Source organism: Vulpes vulpes, chromosome 12, assembly GCF_048418805.1.
Source record: "Vulpes vulpes isolate BD-2025 chromosome 12, VulVul3, whole genome shotgun sequence".
NCBI classification, from domain to species: Eukaryota; Metazoa; Chordata; class Mammalia; order Carnivora; family Canidae; genus Vulpes; species Vulpes vulpes.
The window spans coordinates 144,339,719-144,358,004 of NC_132791.1; the positions used below are offsets into that span (position 1 = coordinate 144,339,719).

Sequence of the window (18,286 nt, forward strand, 5' to 3'; positions counted from 1 at the left end):
CAGAGGGAGAAACAGGCTCCATGGAAGGAGCCCGACATGGGACTCGATCCCGGGGCCTCAGGATCATGCCCCAGGCCGAAGGCAGGCACCAAACTGCTGAGCCACCCAGGGATCCCCTATTTTTTTTCCTTGCAGATGGTTTTATTCATTTCTGCTCATTACTAAATGACAGTAAGAAGTGTTCGAGACTGTGCCTTGAGCTGCCTGGGGACAGCTGTGCAGAAGTGATAATCAACATAATTTGTTTGCAGTGAAGAAAAGTCCAGCAGAGGATGCGATGGCACTCGTGCCCCCTCTGAGGCCCTGCATATCAGCACCTCTGCCAAGACTTGCTTTCACTCAGAAAGCAGGAAGGTATCATCCTTCCATGTTGTCTGTCTCTGGCAGCTGAACCAGTGCAGTCACATCACGAACATGATCCTCACTCATTACAAGATTCGAAAGCTCCCTGTGGCATCATTGATGGCTTTTAACTTTGGTCTTTTGCAGTTGTGATTCGTCTCAGTTATAAAACTTCCCTTTAAAGGAACGTAGCCGAATAGCCGATGACTTATGAGAACCTTCATCTTAAGTAGTGTAAACATGAAAATGCTGCACATCTTTACAAATGCCATTTGTTTATTTGTTTTCTTTGCCAGGTCATCATTTTAAGACATGACATCATACTTAAGATCCCAAATTTGTAAAAGTCCTGTGTTTCGGCCAAGGCGTTTTGACCTGTTGGCAAGTGAGCCCTGAAGGACGACTGCCGTAGGTTTGCCAGCAAGAGAAGTCAGTGTAGCCGCGGCAGCAGCAACGGTAATGCATTTGGATGCCTAACTCTTTCAAACATCAGTTTCTATTAGGATCCTCTGTTCCACGTGTGCCCTTGGTTCCAACTGCAATCTGACTTAAAGAGTTTCTACGGGAAGGTGAACATTTAGTTAGCAGTGTCGTGGTGGTGGCTCTGAGTTAGGGAAGAGGACTGATGGAAAAGGTATTATTATTGGCTGTGCAGAGGATGGAAAAAATAAATCCCCTAATGTAGTCAGGATCCTTTTAACGCTCTTGCTGTTTTTTTTCAGTTATCTATTGATAAGTAACAAACCATCACAAAACATAATGGCCGAAGACAACGACCAGTTTATTATTCCTTATGATTCGGTTGGGCTGCCTAGGGTTCATCTGGATGGGTTTTCTGTGGCCTTGCTTGGGGTCTTTTGTGTGGCTGCAAGAAGATTGTGGCTGGTGTTGGAACATAGATGATGGTTTCACTCTCATGTCTGCTGCCTTGGTGGGATGGCAGGAAGGTTGGGCTTGGCTGGAACAATGGGACAGCTGGGCCTTTTTCCTTCTCCCTGTCGTCCTAGAGCCTTTCCCCCTCCATGTGGCCTGTCCATCTGATCTCTCCAGTACAAGCACAGTCTGACTTCTTACATGGCAGGTCAGGGTTCCCAAAGGTGCAATAATGGGAGCTTTTAGGCCTTCTTAAGGCTTCTTAAAACTTAGAACAGCCATGGAATGACTTCTTCCATGTACTGTGGGTTAAAGCAAGATACACTTAGTTGCAGCCTATATTGCAGGAGAAGAAACCCACAGAGACATGAGTGATGGGGGCAGTGGTTCATTGGTTCACCAATACCATCAACTTCCTTAAGTGCTTAGATGGCAAATATCATTTTTGCCACAGGAGAATTGATATTTGTTGAGGTATCATCTTCTGAAAGGTCTCTTGACTTTTTAATCTGGAGGACATTTAAAGTTCTGCGTGGTTTTCTGTCCAAAGTTTACAGAGTGTTTGCAGCACTCAAGAGGGCAGGATATATGAGGCTAGGGGTCAGGTTTGGCCATGGTACTGTGATGCTTTATCATCAAGGGAGGAGGTCAACTCCTGTCAGCTTCTTATCAGAGTTTTAAGGAGAGAGCTGAGTCTCCAGCCAGTGCCCTCTGGTTACATTAATTCACAATCACAGAGGTCTTTTTCCCTTCTAAGATCCATGCAAGAAGCCAACCATCAAAATCACAAAGGTGTAACCCTACTTTCCTACCTACCTCAGTTTCTTTTAAAAAAAAAAAAAGTTCTACAAGGTGACTCTCAGTTTTAATTCTTGTAAGTTCCTTCCAAATGAGGATATTTGGTAATTATCAGATGAATTAAGGGTGAGTGTTACCTTGGGTACTTGGTATTCACAGGTGAAATGGAGGTGCACCAGACCAATACTCCTATGAGAGATGAATATTTAAAGTTTGAACATAAAGAGGTTATTAGCCTTGCCTGGCAACATGGCAAGTCTGTAGCAGAAGTATTTTATGAATCCTCAAATGGAAGAGCCTGGAGGTTTTATGGTTTATATCATCCAGCTTTGGAAGTTCTCAATTGCTAGCACATCTGTAAACCTGATAACCTGACAGACAAGAGTGGGTGTCTAGTTTTTGGGTGCTGTGCCCCAGGGAAGCAGATCACAGTTACTCTTTAAGGAGAGACCAAAGCTGTCATCTGTGTCCTTCCTGCTGGGACACTACTGTTCAGTATTGACCAGCTAGCTCCCTGTCCTAACCCGGTGGGAGAAGGAGGAAGCCCTGAGTCTTCTTTTCCTGCAACACTGCCCTACTTGGCTGCATTGTTTTTAAAGATTTTACTTACTTATATGATAGATTGGGGAGAGAGAGAGACGGAGAGCAGAGCTCGAGAGCAGACACATGCATGAGCAGGGGTGGGGCAGGGCTTGGGGGAAGGGCAGCTGGAAGGGGAGAGACTCTCAAGCCGACTCTATGCTGAGTGGGGAGCCCAACTTGGGGCGCGATCTCAGGACCCTGAGATCAGGACCTGAGCCAAAATCAGGAGTCAGATGCCTGACCGACTGAGCCACCCAGGTGCCCCCCTGCTTGGCTGAGTTCTGACTTGGGTAAGAGCTGGCACCTAGGCATGGAAGAGGCTGTCTGGAAGGGTAAGGGAATGGGTCTATTTCTTGGACTGCCTCGGCACCCTGGCTTACTCAGCTTGTCAGGCTTAGGTCCTCAGCCAAACTGGTTACTTTCCTGCTTGCACATTCTCACCTGTGCATCACAAGTTTATAATTCTCTGGAGATAGTTTTATTATTCCGTGTTCTTAAGGCACTTCCAGCTGCAGATATGTTATCTTATGAACCTAAGTTAACAGACTTACATGAAACAGGGTGGTTCTGGGCATGGCATCATCTCATTATTCTCTAATTCTGTTGTCCCTAGGTCTGCTTTTTCTAGCCCTGTGGAGGGTGAAGAGATTGGAGGGGTTGGCTTTTTCTCTTCCTCATTCCAGTTAATTTCAGTGGCAGCTCGCCTTCATCCTCCACCACCCTTCGTCACAGTTGCGTGAAAGAATAGGCTTATTGTGGTGGTTGGCCCTTCCCTCTGCTTATTATGGACAGTGAATGCTTGTTTAGAGGTTGGCCTAACGTGAAAGGCGGGGAATGTGTAATATGTGTTGGATGGAGGGCTAGCAGAAGAATTCTTTTAAGGTCACTGGACATCTCTGGATGCAGTTCTTGGCATTCATAATCTTTCTGTCTGTGAAGATAACTTGTGAAAATCTTCATAGGTCCTGTGCCACACTCCTGATGCCACAGTCCTTAGTTCAGAGCATTAGTAGAAAAGCCAGTTATTTCTTGCCTTGGAGACTTCCCCCGGTTCTTCATGTGTCTCTGAAGTGCCCAAGGAATGCAAATTATGGGTAAATGACATGTTTTGATATTTACAAGTCAGCAAATACAAGCCGTGGTTTGGTTGTCATGAATATTAATCATTTGGTCGCTAGTATCTAGAGCATTATTGAAAATCTTTGACTTAAGGCAATAAGAGCAGGTCAAACAAAACAAAACAAAACTGTCCCCTTTCCTTAAGAAGGATGGGGTGGGGGGCAGTCAGAAGCGCTGCTACTGCTAGATGTCATGTCTGGTGGTTGGTGGAATGTGCTCTTGAGAAGAGCAGTTTTAAATCTCTTTCAGTACATTGTTGTTGTTGACTGTCAGGAGCTGGGAAGATGGCCAAGAAGGAAATGACACATGGAGAGGCATTTTGTGTTGTGCAGCATTCTGTGGAACTGATGCAAGGCTATGTGGCCCGTTGACACATTCCTCTGCTAGCCGACTGCACGGCAGTGAGTTACTTCAGCAGCACGTGGGATGCTGTAGTAAGGAGCTATGGCCCTAACATCCTTTCACGGCAAATAAGCACAGCCGTTAAAATATGCTCTTGTCCCTCTTCTGCACTTTTTTCCCCCTGGCCTCCCAGTTCTGAGGACTGCTTTCTCACTGCATCGGACTCGTGTTAACAAGAAGCTGTGGCCTTCACAGTAGGAGCACATTTTCCATTTGCACATGTTCCAGTTGATACATTTCCATCTAAGTATGGCATGGCAGGTTTTAGGTGATATGTGTCCTAAAAACACACATATACTTGATCCAGGGTATCAGTGGTCTGTGTTTTGGTACAAGTCAGAAATCATTCATTCTCAAAATAGTGTTAGGGACGTGAGAGAGAGAGAAAAAAAATTTATATTGATTATTAATTTTTTTAAAAGTTCATTCCAATAAAGAAAGTTCCTGAGAGATCACTGAACTGTCTTACTTCTATTTTGTTTATGCTATCACATTTTCTTCTAGAGGAACTAGATCAGATGAGAATGAATAGTATACTTAAAGATAATAGAGAAAACAGATTGTGTTGCTGCTCTTTATGGTCATAAATTTGTTCCTACCTAGCATATTTGTAGGATGCATTTGTGATGTGCCTGAAAGCACATCTTGTAGTCTTCACATAAAAATCTCAAAATTTTTTATTTTTATTTTTAAGATTTTATTTATTTATTCATGAGAGAGAGAGAGACAGAGACAGAGACACAGGCAGAGGGAGAAGCAGGTTGGTGGCAATGGAATTAATTCCTCTGATAGTCTTTGGTCACCAACTATTAAAAGGCAAACATATGAATGTTACAAGTCCACTGATAAAAGTGAAGAACGTAAGTAGGTTTTTAAAAAAATAAAAAGTAAGGAAATGTATAAAATGTGTATACATTTTGGATAGAATATATTTTCAAATGGAACATGCCTAGTCTTTTGTATTAAAACAGTAAATGTTTTATGGATTAGAAATTGTATCTTTATTCACAGATCTAATGGAAACGTACTACTCTAAATCTTAGTTTTCTTTTCCATTTTTCCCTGGTTCTCTATAATGGATTTTTTACTGGGTTATGGCTGGCTTCCCCACCATGAGGGAACTTTTCTTTTGTGGGAATGGATTTTCTTTTTTCTAATTAGTTTTGGGCAGATTTTAGTTCTGCTGATATCTAAGATAAGTCAACTAAGTAAAATTATTTAAGACTATTATATCATTTTGTTTCACGTGTTATTGGATATTTTTGGAATTTTTTAGAAATGGCTCCATCACCGAGTGTGGTCTATCAAAATGAAGAGGACAGATGGGTCACTGACTTGGCATATTACACATCTTTTAATACAGAGCAAGTTTTAAATATGTCTGTGGCTAACAAGATGAATGAAGAATTCATATCTGTTTATAAGTGTATTGATAACCACACTGTTGTACCATTTTTCGTTGCTTTTGATGGTATTGTGAGATGACTCTGTATATATTTGCTAGCCACACCAAATCACTTTTGGAGTATACATTTGAACCTTGAACAGTGTGGGGGGTTAAGGGATACTCCCTGTGTATTTCAAAATCTGTTGTAACTTTTGACTCCCCAAAATGTTAACTACTGACAGTTTATTGTTTATGTTATTGCTTAAGGCTTCTGGTAAACAGTCAATTAACACTGATTTTGTATGCTACATGTATTATATATTGTATTCTTACAGTAGGGTAAGCTAGAGAGAAGAAGTTAAGAAAATCGTGAGGGAGAGAAAATAATACTATATGAAAAAGAAAAATCTGTGTGTAAGTAGACCTTTGCAGTTCAGATTCATGTAGTTCAAGGATCAGCTCTAATACTAAGCTTATCAACAGTCTTTATTATTATTTATTATTTTTATTACATTTCTTTTTTTAAATTCAATTTGCCAACATATAGTATAACACCCAGTGCTCATCCAATCAAGTGCCCTCCTCAGTGAACATCACCCAGTTACCCCCATCCCCCTACTCACCTTCCTTTCCTCAGCCCTTTGTTTGTTTCCCAGAGTTAGGAGTCTCTCATGGTTTGTCTTCCTCTCTAATTTTTCCCACTCAGTTATGCTCCTTTCCCTTATAGTCCCTTTCTCTATATCTTATATTACACATATGAGTGAACTTATATGATTATTATCCTTCTCCAATTGACTTATTTCACTCAGCATAATACCCCCAGTTCCATCAACATTGAAGCAAATGGTGGGTATTATTTTCTGATGGTTGAGTAATATTCCATTGTATATGTAGACCACATCTTTATCCATTCATCTGGTGAAGGACATCGTGGTTCCTTCCACAATTTGGCTATTGTGGACATTGCTGCTATGAACACTAGGGTGCAGGTGTCCCAGCATTTCACTACATCAGTGTCTATGGGGTAAATATTCAGTAATGCAATTGCTGGGTTGTAGGGTAGCTCCATTTTTAACTTCTTGAAGAACCTCCACACTATATTCCAGAGTGGCTGTACCAGTTCACATTCCCACCAACAGTGCAAGAGGGTTCCCCTTTCCCCACATTCTCTCCAACATTTCATATTTCCCGTCTTGTTAATTTTCACCACTCTCACTGGTGTGAGGTGGTATCTCACTGTGGTTTTGATTTGTATTTCCCTGATGGCAAGTGATGTGGAGCATTTTCTCATGTGTTTCTTGTCCATGTCTATGTCTTCCTCTGTGAAATTTCTGTTCATGTTTTTTGCCCATTTCATGATTGGATTGTTGTTTCTTGTGTGTTGAGTTTGATAAGTTCTTTATACATCTTGGATACTAGCCCTTTATCTGATACGTCATTTGCAAATATCTTATCCCATTCTGTAGGTTGTCTTTTAGTTTTGTTGACTGTTTCTTTGGCTGTGCAGAAGCTTTTTGTCTCGATGAAGTCCCAATAGTTCATTTTTGCTCTTGTTTCCCTTGCCTTCATAGATGTATCTTACAAGAAGTTGCTATGGCCAAGTTCATAAAGGTTGTTGCCTGTGTTCTCCTCTAGGATTTTGATGCATTCTTGTCTTACATTTAAATCTTTCATCCATTTTTAAAATAAATTTAATTTTTATTGGTGTTCAATTTGTCAACATATAGAATAACACCCAGTGCTCATCCCGTCAAGTGCCCACCTCAGTGCCCATCACCTACTCACCCCCACCCCTCGCCCACCTCCCCTTCTACCACCCCTACTTCGTTTCCTAGAGTTAGGAGTCTTTCATGTTCTGTCTCCTTTTCTGATATTTCCCACTTATTTTTTCTCCTTTCCCCTTTCACTATTTTTTATATTCCCCAAATGAATGAGACCATATAATGTTTGTTCTTAAGTCTTTCATCCATTTTGAGTTTATCTTTGTGTCTGGTGTAAAAGAATGGTCTAGTTTCATTCTTCTGGATGTGGCTGTCCAATTTTCCCAGCACCATTTATTGAAGAGACTGTCCTTTTTCCAGTGGATAGTCTGTTCCATTGATCTGTTTTGGGGCAGTACCATACTGTCTTGATGATCACAGCTTTGTAATACAGCTTGAAATCCAGCATTATGATGACCCCGGCATTGGTTTTCTTTTCCAACGTTCCTCTGGCTATTCAAGGTCTTTTATGATACCATACAAATCTTAAAATCATTTGTTCCAATTCTGTGAAGAAAGTCCAAGGTCTTTTGATACAGATTGCATTGAATGTGTAAATTGCCCTGGGAAGCATAGACATTTTCACAGGTTTATTCTTCCAATCCATGAGCATGGAGTGTTTTTCCATCTTGTTACATCTCCCTCAATTTCTTTCGGAAGTGTTCTATAGTTTTTAGGATATAGATCCTTACCTCTTTGGTTAAGTTTATTCCTAGGTATCTTATGGTTTTGAGTACAATTGTAAATGGGATTGATTGCTTAATTTCTCTTTTTTCAGTCTGTTAGTGCATAGAAATGCCACTAATTTCTGGGCATTGATTTTGTACCATGCCACGTTGCCAAATTGCTGTATAAATTCTAGCAATCTTGGGGTGGAGTCTTTTGGTTGTTCTATACACAGTATCATGTCATCTGCGAAGAGGGAGAGATTGACTTATTCTTTGCCGATTTGAATGCTTTTTATTTCTTTTGCTGTCTGATTGCTGAGGCTAGGAATTCTAGTACTATGTTAAATTACAGTGGTGAGAATGGACATCCCTATTGTGTTCCTGATTTCAGGGGGAAGACTCTCAGCTTTTCACCATTGAGAATGATATTCTCTGTAAGCTTTTCATAGATCGCTTTTAAGATGCTGAGAAATGTTCCCTCTATCCCTACACTCTGAAGAGTTTTGATCAGGAATGGATGCTGTATTTTGTCAAATGCTTTCTCTGCATCTATTGAAAGGATCATATGTTCATATGATCATATGCTCTTATTGATGTGTTCAATCATGTTGATTCTTTTATGAATGTAGAACCAACCTTGCACCCCATGGATAAATCCCTCTTTGTTGTAGTGATTAATACTCTTAATGTACTGTTGGATCCTATTGGCTAGCATCTTGGTGAGAATTTCTGCACCCATGTTCATCAGAGACATTAGTCTATGATTCTCCTTTTTGGTGGGGTCTCTGTCTGATTTGGGGATCAAGATAATGCTGGCCTCATCAAATGAGTTTGGAAGAATTCCCTTCCTTTCTATTCTTTGGAACAGCTTTAATAGAACAGGTATTCTTTCTTCTTTAAACTTTTGATAGAATTCCCCTGGGAAGCCATTTGGCCTTAGACTTTTGTATCTTGGGCGTTTTGTGAGGACTGCTTCAATTACTTCACTGGTTATTGGCCTGTTCTGGTTTTCTATTTCTTCCTGTTCCAGTTTTGGTAATTTGTGGGTTTCCAGAAATGCATCCATTTCTTCTAGTTTGCCTAATTTGTTGGCATTTAGTTGCTCATAATACGTTTTGAAAATGGTTTGTATTTCCTTGGTATTGGTTGTGATCTCTCTCATTTGTGATTTTATTATGTGCATCTTTTCTGTTTTCTTTTTAATAAGGCTGGCTATGGGTTTAACAATCTTATTAGTTCTTTCAAAGAACCAACTCCTGGTTTTATTGATCTGTTCTACAGTTCTTCTGGTCTGTATTTCATTGAGTTCTGCTCCAATCTTTATTATCTCCCTTCTTCTGCTTGGCTTAGGCTTTCTTTGTTCTTCTTTCTGGATTTCCTTTAGGTGTGAGGTTAGATTGTTTATTTGAGGCTTTTCCAGTTTTTTGAGGGAGGCTTGTATTGGGGGGTGTTTCCCTCTTAGGACTGCTTTTGCTGTATCCCAAAGATTTTGAATGGTTGTATTTTCATTTTTGTTAGTTTCCATGAGTATTTTTAATTCTTCTCTAATTTCCTGGTTGACCCATTCATCATAGATTTGCTGGGTGCCAGCACAGACTGGAAAACCACCCAGTGGTGAATGCTAACTTCTCTGTCTCCTGTTGGATCATTATTTAACTATGGCCTGAGGTAGGATAAAAGGGATTAATAAATGTTTTGTATGATTTTTTTCAAAATTTACAGATGAAAATGTAATCAAGAATGCTGACCTTATGTGATACAGTTTGGTGCATCTGTGTAATGACTGAATTTGAAACTCTTTGCTCAGCACTGACTTTTGGAAATGAACCCCAGGGAATAACTGAGGATGGAGAAGGGTAGCCTTGTCCCTCTGGTAGATTTTCATATCCTGGGGAGGCTGAGAGAAATGGGATGGTATGGATCTGCATCAGAAATGAGGGCCTCAGCAAACTGACCCCATCCCTTCTGGACTGCCCCTTCTTCTCTGCCTCATCCTGATGGATGAATACAACACTATTATGTCTCCAAAGACTCCAAAGGTTGATACTGACAATTGATGTGGATACTGAGGATGAACTCACATGAGAGCCTCTGGCTGGTATAGACATGGACTGCTAACCCTGCAGAAGCATGTTATGTGCAGATGGACTGAAGCAGATAAAATTATGTGAGAGTGATGAAGATTAGGAGGGGACAGGAGAGATAGTGCATTCCAAAGCTATTGCAAAGCTACAAGCCAGCTGGGTGGAGAGCATTCATTGTGTAACACTTGGCCTTGCACTATGCAGGCTGCAGCCTAGAGTTTGGGGTAGGCTAAAGAAAAGGAAATGGAAGTGATGTCTCTGTACTTAAGGAAAATAAGACCCATACTAGAAAATCAGTGGATTTGAGATTTAAGCAGAAGATGAGTGTGAGTCCTGGCATCCAGCAAATATGTGTTCTGGGTGCTGGGACCCTTGGCTGACTGCCTGAACAGTCACTCAGAGAGGGCATGTCAGAATGAGATGTATTAAAGAACTTATCCAAGATGAGGCTGACAGCACCCCATAATGTTACTACTGTTGGTAGGGACCTTATGAACCACCAATTTTCTGTCTAATATGAAAATACTCTTTCAAAACATTTTTCAATATAAACCATAGATGTATTCATATAGATTATTTTTATTTTATCCCCTGGCTTCATGAATATGTGTATTTGCATGTGTGTGTATGTATCCATGCATATGTACCTGTGACAGGGAAAGGCATAATGTGTTTTTCACCATTCTTGCTGTTTCCAAGCTTTGGCAGCTTAGCAGGGGTGGTGCTGGTTCTTCTGCCTTCCATCTCAGCTCCCTGTCAGTGCTGATCCTTGATATGTAGGCAGTGTCATCTGTCATTGATAGAACCTGAAACTGCAGAATGGATATAGTGGTGATACCTTTAATTACAACCAGGAGATCTGAATTATCATTAGACCTTTGCTCAATCATCTGTGTGGTCTTGAGAAAACAACATGTCCAGCCTTGGTTTTCTTTTGTTTGGCACAAAGGGTTTGAGGTAGGAGCTGCACCATGGTAATATTCCCTTCAAATTTTAACATATTGCAGTTAAAACTCATCAGTTACAACATTGAGATTATAAACTGTTTGGATATAAGCCAAAGCTTCAGGGTTAAAACCTATTTTAGTTAAAATATTGAGAGTATTATATGCTAGGTTCACATTTGGAGATGGTTGCAGTTTTTTGGCATATAGTTGAACTAGAAAGTGAGCTCTGAGAACCAAGATTAGAAGGGAAACATCCAGAAGAAAAAGCTCAGAGAGTGAATAGGTGTAGAGAAAGGGGAGGCAGGGTCTGCTCCACAGAGCACAGCAAATTATCACCTAATCTCTTCAGAAGCTGCCAGGTATTTATTTTCCTATAGCTTTTTGGACTGGAACATTCAAAAGAGAGGAGTGTTGTACCTCTTTTCTGTCTCCCACAATCATGTGCACCACTATGAGGCGTGTGTATCATGAGCTGACATTGGTGAGGAGGAACATCAGAAAGGATATGAGTGCTTATAATGGATCTAGGTCCTCTTGCCATCTTCCTAAGAGTCTGTAGAACCCCGAGAGATGGGAGACGCTACATTTTTATAATGTGAGTATTTGCAGGCACCAGAAGAACTGATATTTGGACTTGTTTAGATGAGAAATCAGACATTATTATTGCTGAGGCACCTGGAGGGCTCAGTCAGTTAAATGTCGAACTCTTGATTTTGGCTCAGGTCATGATCTTGGGGTTGTGAGATTGAGCCTCAGCTGGGGCACTCAGCCACTCAGTGTGGAGTCTGCTTGAGATTCTCTGTCTCCCTCTGTCTCTGCTACTCCCCCTGCTCATTTGCACTAACTCTTTCTCTCTCAAATAAATAAAATCTATAAAACAATTATTATTACTTAGGAAGGAACAGGCCTGAAGCATAAACACATCAAAGATTCTGCAGCTCTGCGCCCTGCACAGTGCATTCACCCTGAGCTATTCACTCTTGGCAACTATTTAAAACAGTGAAAGGACATGAACCACCTTCTTCAACCTTAGGTGGTTATTTTCAGAGAACAAGGAAATGACTGCTTTGCTCACACTCTGTCTTGAATCAGGTAGTGCTAAGCCTTCAAATTTGGCCATTGCATATCCTTATGAATTTTTAAATTATTTTGTTAATTTTAAGACAATATTGCTTGGACTTTGTAAGGGCATTGAATATATAGATCAGTTTGGGGAAAATGATCCTAAGCATCATCCCCATGATGTTGACTCATGACCTCTAGCCAGGCATAGTTCCTCCTTTATGCAGGTCTTTTTCTCTTGACAATGTTTTGTACTTTTCAGTGTCACACATCTCTTGCCTGATTTAGTGCTAAATATTTCATATTTTTAATATTATTCCAAATAGTATTTTAGAACCCTAAAATATTCTTTGTTATTATTACAAAATGCAATTCATTTTTTGTCATGAATATATATATTCCTAAGTAGATTTTATTTTTTAGAACAGTTTTAGATTTACAAGAAAGTTGAGGAGAGAGCACAGAGAATTCACATATATCTGCACCCAATTTCCATCACTGCAAATAACCTTGTGTTAGTATGGTACATTTGTCACAATTTATCTATAATCTATACTGAGGCATTATTATATACTGTAGTCCATAGTTTATTCAAATTTCCTTAGTTTTGTTTGTTTGTTTTTCCCTAATGTCCTTTTCCTGTTCAAGAGTTCCATCCAGAAAACCACATCACATTTTGTCATGCCTTTTTTATCTTTTCCTGGCTCTAACAGTTTCCCAGACTTTCCTTGTTTTGGATGAATTCAACAGTTTTGAAGAATATTGGTCAAATATTTTGTAGAATGTTCTTGGAATTCAGTTGGATTTTCCCTGATGTTTTTCTCATGATGAGACTGAGTTTACTGAGTTTTTGGAAGATAGACAATCACAGAGGTAAAGTGCCATTCTCATCGTCATACCAAGGGTTGAGCCTATCAACATGAGCTATCATTATTATTGTTCCCTTCATCACCTGGCTGGGGCAAACTTTATCAAGTTTCTCCACTGCAAAGTTACTCTTTTTTCCCCCCTTCCCCATATTGGACTTTTTAGAAGGAAATCACTGTGTGCTGCCCACCCTTAAGGACTAGAGAGTTATGCTATCCCTACTTGAAGGAAGAGTATCTACATAAGTTTTTGGATTCTTCTGCATGATGAGTTGTCTCATCTTCCCAGTGTATTTGTTTATTCAATCATTTATTTATATCAATGTACACTTATGAATATTTATTTTATGCTTAACTGGGTTATAATCCAATACTACTTTATTTATTTTATTGCTCAACTTTTAGTTTTAGCCATTGGGTACACACATATCTTTGACATGCCTTCATCAATGTGGATTTGTTGCTCTTGTTAGCACTTTTTTACTTTCTGGTATATATAAGGTGCTCCAGGATTCTCTTGTCTATTTCTTGTCCAGTCTTAGAATTAACCATTTCTTCAGGGAGTCCTGGTTCCTCTTATTGGAGAATGATATTAGAAGCCAAAATATGAACAATAGGTATAATTGATTTTCTTTTGAAATCGAACATTTACTATTTTAATCAAGTTCTATGAATACAATTTTTCAAGCAAGTGCCAACTGGAAGACCAGGCCTAGGGATTCGTAAAGGAAACTAATCTTCCAAAGAGCAAGAACACCAAGGTCATCTTCTACTCCAGACGCATTGTTAGTGGCCACAGCAGCACCAGTTGACCAGTGTTAATCTGATTACCGAGTGTTTACCACATCATCAATTTTCAGAATGCTCCAGACGGTTTCAGTTGCTAGAGTCAGTGCACTGACTGAAACCAACAAAGGCTGGACAACCAGTTCCTCCAAAATGTTGGAAATACCACCCTTTCGGACATTAATGCTGGACATTTTTTCTCCTTGGGCATGTCGGTTTCTTAGTTCTGTTACTGTAGAAATGGGATTCAGACCAGCATTTTCAGCTAGTGTAGATGGAATGACTTCCATAGCATCTGCAAAAGCACGAACGCAGTAGGATTCCATGCCACTCAATGTTCGTGAATATTCAGTTAACTGCAGGGCCAATTCTATCCCTGGAGCACCACCTCCTGCAATAAGAGCTCTCTTCTTCACTAAACAGCGAATAACACATAGGGCATCATGAATAGAACGCTTAGCTTCTTTAATCACCAATTTGTTAGATCCACCAACAACAATTCTGTTTTTCCCCGGGCTTGTACAGCCTGTAATCTTAAGCAGTTTGCCAGAACCATTTAAACTGACCTCCTCAGCTAACTCAGCTGATCCCAGCATGTCAGCAGTGAATTGGTCAATATGAGAGCACCTGGCTTGGTTCCAATTGTCTTAAAAATGAATCCAGTGTCTTCTCTTTCAATATCCTTAACCACCATAATCTTCATCTTGTTCAGGAAATGTAATACAAGATCACTAAGAGCATCTCTCAGGATAGATTTCTGTATGAGGAGGACATTACATCCTGTTTTTTCATTTGCTTCACTAAATTGAGAATATAGGCTCTCTCCTCCCGAAGCACTTGATCCATCTGGACGTAGTCAGAAACTACAATTTGATTATCCATATCCATTTTGGGAGCAGATAAGCAAAACTGAGTAAGCCCAATCTTAGCCTTTTCAACTCTGGTTATGCCAGAATTTGCCACCTTCTGAGTAAGTACCAGCCCTTCTACCAGCTCACAGTCATCAATTGTCCCACCAAGTTTCTTAACTATTTTAATGTCTCTAAGATCTACACTAGTGGCGGTGGCTTGGTCAATCACTTTCATCACTGCATTTACACTCATTGGAGAAAGCAGACTTGAATACTGAGACACAACCTTTGAGTTCAAGGAAGTGGTAGCACTATTTAATAAAGTTTCTCTGTCACTCAGTTCCACAGGTCGAGACATGTCAGTCAAGATTTCTATACCCTGGTCGGCATCCGGGAAGCCAGCGGCCCCGTGTCTCTGCAGCTGCAGGCGCTGGTTTAAAGGCGGTGGCGGGAAGCCGGTGCGCGGTTGGTGTCGTCGCCCTTGCGCCCGCTCGGATTTTTCATAGTCAGAATTAACCAAAGAAAATAAGCCAAGATGTCTGTGGACCCGATGACCTATGAGGCCCAGTTCTTCGGCTTCACACCACAAACTTGCATGCTGAGAATCTATATTGCATTTCAAGACTACCTATTTGGAGTGATGCAGGCTGTCGAACAGGTCATTCTGAAAAAGCTAGGTGACCTCCCAGGCTGTGAGATCAACCCTGTCCAGGTTCGTAAATGCACAGAGAAGTTCCTCGGCTTCATGAAGGGATGTTTCGATAACCTTTTTGGCAAAATGGAGCGGCTGTTTTTACAGTTGATTCTGCGCATTCCCCCAAACATTTTGCTTCCAGAAGATAAACCCCAGGAGCTGCATCCTTGTAGTGAGGAAGAGTTCCGGCTCCTCCAGGAGGAAATTGAACAGTTACAGAAGTATAAGACCGAATTAGGCACTAAGCAGGCCCTTCTCGCAGAATTAGAGGAACAAAAAATTATGCAGGCCCAACTTAAGCAGACTCTGGTTTTGTTTGATGAACTCGAAAATGCTGGCCAAGATCACGGGACTAGTGATTTCAGGGAAAGCCTGGTGTTCCTGGTCCAGAACTCCAGAAAACTACAGACTATTAGGGACACTGTGGAACAGGAAGGCAAGAGAATGAAAATACTGTAATTTCTAAGTAGTGACAGGAACCCGTCAGAAAGTAGAATAGGAAGGGATTGATGTGAGTGATATTCTGGTGAACTGAATGTCTTACGGGATTTCATTTATTGGCTCTTTCTTGTACTCCGCACTTCCCTCTGTCTGGCCACACTCTGCTAGGGCATCTACACTACCCTGAACTAATCCTTGGAGCCCATGTTCCCTAGAGACCTCTCACAGATGGGAAGGGGTTCCTGGTCCAGCAGCATGTCACCGGGCACCAGGACTGCAGCAGCAGAGCCCTCCTGGGCTGGTCAGAGAGATCTGTAAAAGCAGTTCCTTGATCAGGGGCTCCTTGTAACCTTGATCCTTCTGACTTATTCTTTGGATGCGATTAAATGAGAAAAAGTTTAAGTGGGTGGCTTCGTTAGGAACCAGCCACTGCATGGCCAGATGGGCGCCGGCACCCGTGGCCTGCTCTCGTCCACAAATTGCCTTACACAGCAAGTTAGCCGATGGGAAGAAGCAAATAGAGAAACACCACCTGTGTGATCCTTAGTAAAGAGGAGAGAAGTTGTTTTCGTTCCTAAAATAAATGCTTTCTGTGATCATGGTGTTGGAGATGTGGAGCTATTTGCTCTCTGGGAGCCTGGTTGGGAAGACCATGGACACAGAAGAGGCAAGTGTGGCTGGAGTGGAGGAGCAAGCCTAGAACAGCCGGGAGCAAAGTATCTGAACTGACCACTAGGTATTTATGTCATTTTCCTCCCATACTTCAGTTTTGCCTTGTCCCTAATATTTTTAACTTACTTATTCATACTCCTACGCCTCAAATATTTAGTACCCACAGTGGGAAATTTTAGCTGCCTCATGCTTGGATTTAGTGGAATCTAATATTTTCTTCTGAAATTAAGCCATGTGAAGTGTTATATCACCCAGAAAAAGAGCAGAATATCAGTAGCTGCTCCTACGGTGTTGCTTACTTTCCATGTCTTCCAAAAGAACGGGATTTCGAGTTTCTCCTTTATGTAGAAGAGTAGCTCAGGGCGTTAATACTTGGAATTAAATATTCATAGATTTTTTTTAAAATTTTATTTATTTATGATAGTCACAGAGAGAGAGAGAGAGAGAGAGAGAGAGAGAGGCAGAGACATAGGCAGAGGGAGAAGCAGGCTCCATGCGCCGGGAGCCCGATGTGGGATTCGATCCCGAGTCTCCAGGATCGCGCCCTGGGCCAAAGGCAGGCGCTAAACCGCTGCGCCACCCAGGGATCCCAATATTCATAGATTTAAGATGCCTGTATTCACCTGGAATCTGTTATCAGAGTCTTTTTTTCCAATCCTGTACGTGAAATATATATATATTGTAAAGGCTTTTGTTTTCAATCTGCTGTTATTAAGTAATCTCTATGCCCAAGGTGGGGCTTGAACTCATGACCCTGAGATCAAGAGTTGTATATTCCAGGATGCCTGGGTGGCTCAGTGGTTGAGCATCTGCCTTTGGCTCAGGGCGTGATCCTGGGGTCCTGGGATCTAGTCCCTCATTGGGCTCCCTGCAAGGAGCCTGCTTCTCCCTCTGCCTGTGTCTCTGCCTTTCTCTGTGTCTCTCATGAATAAATAAATAAAATAAAGAAAATCTTTAAAATATTGCATACTCCAGCAACTGAGCCAGCCAGGCGCCATGTTTGTAGCTTATTTAAAATTTCCTAGTATAGAGGGGCCTCTGGGTGGCTCAGTCGGTTGAGTGTTGAGTTCTTGGTTTCAGCTCAGATCATGATCTCAGGGTTGTGGGATCGAGCCCTGAGTCAGGATCCGCACCCGATGGAGAGTCTACTTGAAGATTCTCTCTCCCACTGCCCCCTCCCTGCTGACATGTGTGTGCATGCATACTCACCCTAAAATAAGTAAATCTTAAAAAATAAAAAAATAAAAAGAAAGATTTCTATACCCTTTTCTAAAGCCTTCTGGAATGACTCAGAAATGATGGTTGGATGAATCCCTTTCTGAAGAAGCTTGGTACAGGAATCTAAGAGCCAGCAATGATGACCACTGATGTGGTGCCATCTCCTGCTTCTATATCTTGTGCCTTAGACAGCTCCACCAGCATTCTGGCTGCTGGATGTGACACTTGTATTTGTTTAAGAATGGTGGCACCATCATTTGTAATGAATGGTCACATCGCCTTTTCTATCTTGAATCATTTTATCCATTCCTTTTGGTCCAAGGCTTGTTCTAATAGCATCAGCAACAGCTTTGGCTGCGGAATGTTGCTGAAGTGGATCTGGGCCGGCTTGTCGCAGTCCCTGTAGGTGGTTTTGCTGTGGCCGCCAGTGGCTGCAATGGGGCTCCCCTCCAGTGGAGCCGCGTTCTCATGCATGGCCAACTCAGCTGGGTCTCGGTATAATTGATTTTTATTTTTATTTTTTTTAAAGATTTTATTTATTTATTCATGACAGACACACACACACAAAGAGTGGGGGGGGGCGGGGGGAGACACAGGCAGCGAGAAAAGCAGGCTCCATGCAGGGAGCCTGACATGGGACTCGATTCTGGGTCCCCAGGATCACACCTGGGGCTGAAGGCAGCGCTAAACTGCTGGGCCACCCGGGCTGCCCATAATTGATTTTTATAATGAAT

The 18,286-nt window shown here is 41.4% G+C and overlaps 1 protein-coding gene and 1 pseudogene across 1 annotated transcript; one reads left to right on the forward strand and one right to left on the reverse strand.

Moving 5' to 3' along the window:
- Positions 1–13,717: 13,717 nt before the first annotated feature.
- Positions 13,718–18,026, reverse strand: LOC112907917 (T-complex protein 1 subunit delta pseudogene; annotated as a pseudogene).
- Positions 14,902–16,271, forward strand: LOC112907905 (protein MIS12 homolog). The gene has a single exon (XM_025983257.2). The coding sequence runs from the start codon at positions 15,063–15,065 to the stop codon at positions 15,678–15,680; it is 618 nt and encodes a 205-aa protein (XP_025839042.2). The 5' UTR covers positions 14,902–15,062; the 3' UTR covers positions 15,681–16,271.
- Positions 18,027–18,286: the final 260 nt, after the last annotated feature.